Genomic DNA, 9,845 nt, shown 5'->3' on the forward strand with positions numbered 1-9,845 from the left:
AAGAATAGTAAATAGTCAACTTTGATACAATAGGACAAGAAAATGTATGGTTACTCACCTCTTTCATATCTGGACTTCACTATTGATTTACCCTAAATAACTCTTTATGTTGACCTAGACCTGTCTTCCTGTTTTATCTGCAGGTTATCAAATCTGGGGTGGAGACCACCTGCAAATGTCATGGGGTTTCTGGTTCCTGCACAGTTCGGACTTGCTGGAGGCAACTGGCACCTTTCCATGAGATTGGCAAGTTACTCAAGCTGAAGTATGAGACTTCGCTCAAGGTGGGCAGCACAACTAATGAAGCGACTGGCGAAGGGGAAATTACGCCACCGAAGAAAGCCATTCCAGCTACCTACCACCAGCAAAATCAGATCCCAAGGACTACTGACTTAGTCTATATCGATGACTCACCAAGCTTCTGCCGGCCAAGCAAGTACTCACCAGGTACTGCAACACGGAAATGCTATAAGGACAAGAATTGTGAAAGCATCTGCTGTGGCCGGGGACACAATACCCAGAGTCGAGTAGTGACACGACCATGCCAGTGCCAAGTGCGCTGGTGCTGTTATGTGGAGTGTAAACAATGTACTCAAAGAGAAGAGATATACACCTGCAAAGACTAACAGTTTCTAGAGGAAAACAAAACTATGGAAAACCAGGGTGAAGAGCATGATGGATCTACCCAAAGAAATAATGCAACAAATCCAAATGTTCCTAAAAGTAGTACAGAGAAACTATTGGTTTCTAAGTAGAACTGATGTATAACCTGCAGATCTTTTGCATTCAACCAGCTAAAGTCTGAAGTCAGATAACACAGAGCTAAACAGATATTGAATGATGAAAGGTTGGGTTCTAAGTAAACTACTTTATTTGTGTCATATAATGAATTACTTTAAAGTTAATGCATCTCGAACAGAATTGAACATTACAACGACAGCTTCACAGTTGAGATGGTTAAGAATTTGAGAACTTCAGTTTTAATTAATTAACACTGGGTTTGTTCAGGCCAACAGTTATAAGGTCTAAAACATACTATTTGCTGCTCATTTAGTTAATAAATGAGTTTTAAAGATGTCTTCCAAATATAGAAACAGGATGAGAAGAGGCAGCAAGGCATGGCAGTTCCATTTGGGCTCAAGAGAAGAAGAATGAAGAAAAACTATTTTACAATTAATAACCAAAGCTCGTTGAAATTAGACTGCCAAAGTGCCCACAACCCTAATATTTAACATTCAGTGAGGGCTCAAACGAATAGGCTTCATTAAGAGCAGGAAATTATATTAAAGATGTTCCTTAATTTTTTTCATAGAAAATGTACTGTGTACTTTAGAAGTGAGCCTCATGGACAGGATTTGGTTCCCTCATTGATCTCCCTTGACATGGTGCTAGGGATGCTTCGGTTGGTTATGGAATGGGACCCTTATGTCTGTAGTGGCCTGACTCCTTAAGCCTGATTCTCCCGTAGGTGATCCGAGGCAAAAAGCTTTGTGGGATCACTGATTAAATTGAGTGGCTGAATAGATTTATTATTTGTGTACTTCAGACAGACTGTCCAGGTAGGCCACAGGCTTGATTGCTAGTGTTAACCCATCTGAGCAGAACAATTGATAGCAGGGTTTGGGATGACAGAGAGGAATCTAGCAGTACCTTTCTCTTCTAGTTATTACACTTTTTAGAAGTGCATGAGTGTAAAAAAGTCAAGTTGGATTTAAGTTGCAATGCTGTTTATATTTCCAAAGCCAACCTTCGTCACCCTAACCCTATCCTAATCTGGTCACAATGATTAAATACCCTCACACCCAGCTGTTCTCATGAGTCCTGTTTAGTAATCTGGCAGTGGATGACTGGTTCCCAGGATATTGCCCTCCAGTGAGGAATGTGCCTTTCAAGGAGTGAATGGGGGTGGGGGTGATAGTGTTGGCCGTGGTGAGGGGGTAGGGGCAGAGGAGGAGTAGAAGTTGATGAGAATCAAGATCCACGAGAAATTTCATGGTTTATTTACAGATCTTGCCAAGATCTTGGAACAGGGTTCCTTAACCCCAATGTGCCTTTTCTGTGGGGTTACTTGGTTTTCGTATTCTTTAGGGCTCGGGTTGGCTCCCCACAGCCCATTTGGAGTGAGGAACCAAAAAAAATGTTTGTACAAGTAAAACGTTCCAGGAAGCGTGATAATTTCTTGCGGTAATTTCATTCCTGGGATCTACATTTGAATTTAGAAGTGGTATCAGATAGATTCTTCAGTTTGATAGCTTCCAGGAAGTGCTGGGTTCCTGGAAGATGAGCAGCAGGGTCCAGGCCAATTGATGTTAACATTCTACTTATTATGGGGCTGGAACTGTTGTCAACTTAGCCCCAAATGTTATGGAACAGCTCATTTAAGTGGTTACAAAATGTGAACCTTGGATCGTTATGTGTCCCCAGAGCATGTTTTTGAGTTCCTATATTTAAGCATTTAATGATTTCATTACCTTGTGGTATTCCTGACAAAACAAGGCCTATAGGCCATTTGAATGTTCACCACTAGATTGTGGTTCTCTGCAAATTGAAAATTTTGACAAGCAGTAATCATACAGAGAAATATCTTGTAGACAAGAGATGTGGCACATTGTCTTCCTTCAATCATTTACTTGCAGTCTGCCAGAAAAGAGACTAATTCATCCCATTGAGACCTTCAGCAACAGCACAGTGAAGATGTACTTGCAACTGAAGTCTCAGAATGCTTCAAATACCAATTGCAGATCAGTATCTGCAATCCTCAATATGGCAGTTGCAGGCTAATTATATGTGATGATGAAAGCAATGGACAATAAGTCTGTGGAGCTCTTATGAGAATCTGTGCAGGGCCAACTGTGGAGCACTGCCTACTTTCACTGAATGCAGTAAGGATGCAAATTTGTTTCCAAGACTCTGGTTTTTTAGGCCAAAGTCTAGCAGATACTTAAAGAAACATGGCAGAACCTGTTGATGTAAAGACTGGAGTCTGACGTGAACATATTGTACTTAAGTGGATTTAACTGCCTGGAGATCAGTAAGGATTAGCAGTAGTTGCATATCCCTCACTCTGTTATAACAATTTGACGAATCACCGAGCATGCTCACAAACTACTACTTAATCCTGACACCCCTCATTTCTACAGGCTGAATTGAAACAATTCTACCCTCTTTCGGGTAATACTCTTAAAAGAAGTAAGAAGACTGCCAAAACGGGAGTATGCTGAAGACCAGCAGGATGTTCAGAGACCACCACTCTTCAGCTTCTGAAACTAAGATCGTTTTACTGCAAAATAGACGCAGCAATTTGCTTCCTGCTCCTAGGTGTCACTGGTATGCCTTGTAAATAGTATTGATTAAATATGCTGGTTACACCTAGTGGTAGAATTAAATGGTTATGTGATCCATTTTAGGCAGCTTGGAATGTAGCTTCAATGGTGAATGATGATGTGTGCTGTTTCCAATTAAGAGTGGCCAGCTTTTATTCAACAAACCTATAAGAAATACTGTACAATGATGAAATATTGAAGATGACTTGGCTAGAAGATTGACCCAATCAGCAGAAAGCTCCATTATATACTTATAGTATACAGTATACCGCAATCAGAGTGGTGTCATTGAGACACTATCCCGCAGAATCGCAAGGAACATCAACTCAACTCATGTTGACAAGAACATGGATTATTACTTGTGGACTGCAATAAGATTTATTGCACCATTTGGGTCCTTATGTCAAGATATACTTTAAATGACTTCATAGAAAGCACTTGGGTCACATTCATTCAGCGAGATAAGGCTGGAAAACTCCAAGACTGGTGTAACTAAGAATGTAATGCAAGAACCAGTCAAAGGGCTACTTATATTGAGGGTGGAAATGAGGGTGGAGTGTTTAATATGCATGCAACTGTGGTGAATAACCTCATATTGTATAGAATTATCAAAAATGTCTTTTTTGTCTTGGTTACATGATGTATTAATGTGCTATATGCCCCACTTATAACACACCCTCGTATTATTCACTGTTGATCACAGTATGACAGAGAACTAAAGCTTCCTTCAGTGGGTTTCACAATACATGCACTGCGAAATCCATACCAGAGAGTTCTCAGGCTGAGTAAACTGATCACCACCAAGAGGAAGCTGGTATCGTCTAACTACACTTTAGCTCAAGGATGGAGTGGTACAAGGGTGGGGGAGATCAGAAGTTATGTCTGCTCCTGATTGCTCTCTAGTGAATCCAACTGGCAGATGCATGTGCCTGTATGGGTGTGCGTATGTGCATCCACCCTTATGAGAGAGGGGTAGAGATTTGGATCTGGGAAAAATTAGCCAGTAAGATACCAAATTCTATCAATAAGTATTGCAACGTATGTTGGTGTGGATTATACAATCCAGCGCAATATTCTGAGATGAAACAAAAATAAAGGTGAAAACAAACCTCTACGATTACAGGGTGTGTTATAAATGATTAGTGCAGTACAGAGTATATTGACCCTGGTAGCAGTATCTGAAGAGTTTTAGTTTAACTTTCTACCACAGTGCACCACTGGCTGGTAAAATAGTGGCCATTGCTGTAACCTATATTATAACGGTCACAGAACGAGTCAGTTCTAATCATAAATATATATAAATATATATATTATATTTATATATATATATTATTGTTAGTGGGTGGGATGGGGTGCAATGACTATATGTGTAAATGTGCTCAATTGCATGAGTGTAAAATTGGGTTTGAGAATCCTCATAAAAACACAAGGCAATGGTTATTTCAGGTCACTTACTGTATGTTAATAAAATTGTAAATCTGGTAGGAAGATTTGCAGACACCTGCCATTTCTGGCAAAGCCACAGACATTGATATCACAGAAAATCTCCCCAGTAGCTTTAAAATATCTCTAACTCTCAAAGAACGAAGGAAATCTCTTTCCAACTCAACTGAACAAATAACGATAAAGATTAAACAGACGCAAAAGCAAGGATTTTAAAGATCCATAGATCTATTTTGTTAAAAGCTTTGAAACAGCTTTTTTTATGCTTTCCTGATGTGATGAGACTGCCACTTCTGGCAGACATTATATACTTGTGTGCACCAAAAGAAGTATCATTATAAAATGAGTTTATGACTAACTAGTTGACGTATGAACTAGAATACAGATTAGTACAGTGGGATCATTTACATTTAAAATTTAAGGAACAAGTCGTATCTTATTATTTAAAGATCAAATAACTACCTGGCTGTTGTTCATGGTAGAACATCTAAGAGACAGGAGACAATTGTGTTGATGTCATTATCGATCCAGTTTTGGAAGAGTTACTTTCAATCTGGATCAGTTCATTCAGTCCATAAAGGGAGAAAGAGCCTGCAGTACTGTTCAGTTTCTATATCTAACAGTACATTGCTGCATTTAAAATCCTCTGGAGTGGTTTTGCATATTTTAAATGAGACACAGTGTTCACTTTGTGGAGGTTATCAGATTGCCAGAACCATATCACCTGTGATGGTGGGACCATTCAGTCAGTTATCATTGAAGAGTGTTGTTTAAAGTTTTGGCAAGCTCCTTATGGAACTCTTCTTTCTATTTTGTTTTCATTGGAGTAGTCTGCAGTTAAACCCAGCTCAGTGGAGTAGATTTTCCTGCAGTCCATCTTATCCTGGCATGGCCCTATCCTTCTGTCCTTTTGGTATCACTTTTGCCAATCATGCCAAACAACTGAACACTATCTCTTTACCAAATGAGAATATCAATATACAAAGTCAGAGATTGATGTTGCCTCTTCTGTCACTCGAATGTAGCATTATGCAATTGAACCTAGGATTTTCCTGATCTGTATGGCATAGTAAATACAAAGTGCACATATTGCTCCGTATTTTGTCAGAAAATGCCCTGAATCACTTCACTGGAGTGTACTAAAATAAAATTAGGTTAAAAGGTATTAGAGAAGATGATCAAAACTTTGTTATATGAACAGTTTTAGCAATGGGAACTTGTGGAGCAAAAGGGGTCTTGAAAGGAGATTCAGCATTTAGGGCCCAGAATTTTTAAGCGAGCTGGAGATGGTTACAGCTAGGACGGTTGAGGCTATTGGAGGTTGAACAGGATGTGTTGTAATTGGAATCGAGGTTAGGTTAAGCTTAAATTTATGGAAGTTGGAAGGCAAGCCAGGAAAGGTTTGGAACAATCAAAACTGGAGTTAACAATAGCATAGAAGCAGGGCAATGCATTTACCCACTGAGCCAGTTATGATTTTGTTTGTATATTAGGGAAAATTATGAAGAACGACAGGCAAAAAGTGTTTTTAAAAGATGTTATAAGAAAAGGATAAAATAGTTAAAGTGTATAGCATAAAACTTTTTACACAAGATTATTTTAATCAGATTTGAATCACAGTTGGATAGAATGTTCATGTAAATATTAATTCTCAAATATGCATTACAGTTCAGATCCTTTCCTTTAGTATTGCTGAAGGGAAACCTCAACGTGTGAGGGTTAAAGTGTTTGTATAAAATGGCTTTGTTCTGCATTTCCAACACACTTATTCTCCCCATGCTTAACAGACTCTCATGCCTAAGTAAGCAGCATATAAATATTTGACTTGCTTTCAAAACTGTCCTGAGTCTCGCTCCCACTTATCCTAGTGATATTCTTCTGCATTCAATTGGGCTTTATCTCCTTCTCTACGTATACATTCTCCTCCATCAGCCAAACTCCATTAGCCCTGCCACTCAAATCACTGTTTTATAATAAAACTCCCTATGATTTTCTGATTATACCACAACTCTCCAAGGTCTTTTCACTTTCCCCCTCATCTTCAATGCCCATTGCTTTTTGACTTCCGAATGTTGAGTGTGTTGAGATATTTCTACGCTGCAAGGATGTATTTGTGGGCTGCTAGATTAATTATTGTGCCACTTACCTGCAAAACAGCTCAGCTCAATTCCTTCACTGTAAAAGGAATTTCTTAAGGATAAGGCATTGATATGCTTACATGACATTATGTGGTTTCAGGAGGGAGCAGACGGAAACCCAGTTTTATTGTCTCTGTGTGATGTATTGATGAGGATGTACATGTATGAGTGAAGCTGTGTGTGTCTGAATGGAGATATGACTGTGATGCCCGTGAGGAAGAATGAGTGTTGCTGCCTGACTTAAAAGCAGTTTCTCGCACTGAACCTGGATGCTTTCTGTAATTATTTAAGTATATACTATTTAATGTGGATATATTTTGCTCTTGTAAATTGTAAATACTGATTTTTCCTCTGTTCTCCTGTGGTATTAATACGTCTCAGTTAGTGCGGCACATATACTTTATATTGACACTAATTAGGAATGCAATGGTGGCAGTCTTTCTCTTTCCAGGCCAGTTTCATGTTCCTTTGCCAACAAGCCACTAATTGCTTGATCCAAGTATCCCACCACCCACCCACTGAACCTCCACCACCTCAAGCACCTTAACTTGGGGAGGCCATTAGATGACACCCCTAAATTGCTTTGGTCAAGAATTTGAGGCAAAACAAAAAGACCAGTGGCTGAAGAAAATGTTAGTTATTAGGGACTAGTTCAGTAAAAGTGAAAGAGCTTAACATTCAGATAGTGGCTCAACTCGTTTTGGATTAGATTGCCATCAATGCTTTAACTGAGTCAAAGAGCTCCTGATATTATTGCTAATGATTCCAGCACCTGGAGTCTCCTGTGTAACCAGAATATTTAGATTTCTGTTGATAGAGGAAGGCCGTGGGAATGAGCAGACTTTTAATTCCATTACACTCAATAGTCCCATGTTTCTTCTAACTCAAACTATATGATTTGATAGAAACGACAAACAGGAAGGCCACCATACTTCTCAGGAGTTTATTCCATAATATTTGACAAAGTGAAATAAAATATTATCATTATTTTGAGTGCTGATGTTGCAATCATTGTAAAATTGTTAGTGAAGGAGAACTATTCAATGCAGTTTAATGAAATCACCCAATCCAATGAAGTATGAAGAACACATAAAATGGGGTATCTTAGGCCTGTGAAATTGCAAATCCCCACCCCAATGTTTGTGAAGTGAGCAAGTTACTTTGGGAACACTTCGTTCTAACGGGTCATGCCAATGTGCATCAGAAAGCCAATTTCATCTGGATACCATTCTAGTATGGAGTGTTCCTCATCTCACTACACTGACAAGTAGAAGACTTCTTGAAATCACTGTTGCCGAGAAAATCATCTTCATTTGATAGCACTAAGCATACCATGAGTAAGTAAGAGTGCATTGTACTCTGCTTTCAAAATTCAATTTGGGGTTTTGGAGGCAGAAGGCAATATTTTGCAATGACTAGTGTTAAATGCTACTGACTAGTGATAAATTAATGTCTCCAACAGAACATCTCTAATTGCAAAAGGATTACAATACTTAAAAGTTCCTGAGATGTGAGCATAAATAGTAGTCCCTGGCCAGCTTGGAGAAGCTGATGATGAGTTGGCTTGAAGCACTCCAACTCATGAAGTGAAAGGACTCCCTTTATGTTTTCAGCAGGTGATCGAATGGTTAATGATGTGCCAATGCAACTACTGACCCAGTTCTGGACTGTGGAGCTCATTGGTTTAGAGTGATGCAGTTGAAGCTTTGATGAATTAGTTATAGTTGTAATGAATTGCTTTGAATTAGTTACTGTTACTATGAGTCAGGCACAGCAGCCATTTTGAACAAATCTACTGCTTTTTGGAGAGCTCTGTAGTCTGCTTAAAATAGTGCAATGAAATCTTTCTGATATCCAGATGATGATCCCTGACAATGCAGTACTTCTTTGGTACTACAGCGTTAGTTGTGATATATAACTTAATCAGACAAGATGGAGTGCTTATAACATCTGAGTAGGAGAGTAGGAGCCCTTTCCCAAATTAATCTAACTGAAAAGTGGAAAAAGAAAATTAAAATGTAGCCATTGCATTCCTGATACTAACATGCCCAGGTTATGTGTGTGTGTGTTTTATTTTCTCTCACAGAGTCTAATGGAGCCTAAATTATTTGTTTCTACCTCATGTGCATAGCTTGTAGGTAATGTACTGATTCTTCAGAGTGACTGTGGAGGATGTATTTAAATTATTTAACACCTTGGTATAACAAAAATAAGAGAATTTTGGAAATAAATGAAGTGTGAATTATTTTTCAAATGTGTTTTGTCTTCATCCTTCTCATTTCAAATCTGTAAGGTGTAAAAATGGGAGAAAGTTTTGCATTCAACATGGCAAGGAAACTCATGGCAGTTAAAGATCAGGAGAAGGCTTCATAGATAGTTTGGGTGGGAGAGAGATGGCTGAATTTTGAATGATCTGAAGCTGAATAGGGGTCTTTGGGGGACTCCACAGTTTCAACTTTTCAGAGAGTACATGAGATGGATCTTCATCTTCTAGCTCTTTTTATGGTCGTCAATAATCTTCATCAGAGCTAAAATCATACTCATGACAGAGGGCTCAGCAAAACCAAGTTCACCAAGAAAGATTTTAAGGATAGCCTACAAAAGAAAACATAATTGAAGAGGAATGGGCCAAGAGACTTGAGGGTGATAGATAGAAGCAAATGAGGGGAGGGTGGTGACATTATGAGCATTTCCCTTAACCTGCAATATTGTGGCATCCATCCTGTCCTCTCTCAGTCCTTATAGAGAGTTTTAACCTTGAAATATAGCTTTTGCCTAATTGACTCATTGAGTTCTTCTAGCATTTTCTTTTCATTCCAGATTCCAGTATCTACAGTCACTTTTCTCTTCAATGATATTGAGTCTGAGGCTTTGAACTTTCATTTTGGTGAAATAGTTCTACAGTTGGGGATAAAGGATATTGCAACACACGTGTGAGAGA

General features: G+C 38.8%; 1 protein-coding gene across 1 annotated transcript in view; it reads left to right on the forward strand.

Annotated features, from left to right (window-relative positions):
• Nucleotides 1-9,139, forward strand: part of wnt9a (wingless-type MMTV integration site family, member 9A) — a 63,976-nt gene extending 54,837 nt beyond the window's left edge. Inside the window, exon 4 of the mRNA XM_063057359.1 lies at nucleotides 144-9,139. Coding sequence (XP_062913429.1) covers nucleotides 144-626 — 483 coding nt within the window. The 3' untranslated portion in view covers nucleotides 627-9,139. The remainder of the gene's footprint in view (nucleotides 1-143) is intronic.
• The last annotated feature ends 706 nt before the right edge of the window (nucleotides 9,140-9,845 follow it).

The sequence above is a fragment of the Mobula hypostoma genome, chromosome 1, assembly GCF_963921235.1.
Source record: "Mobula hypostoma chromosome 1, sMobHyp1.1, whole genome shotgun sequence".
NCBI classification, from domain to species: domain Eukaryota; kingdom Metazoa; phylum Chordata; class Chondrichthyes; order Myliobatiformes; family Myliobatidae; genus Mobula; species Mobula hypostoma.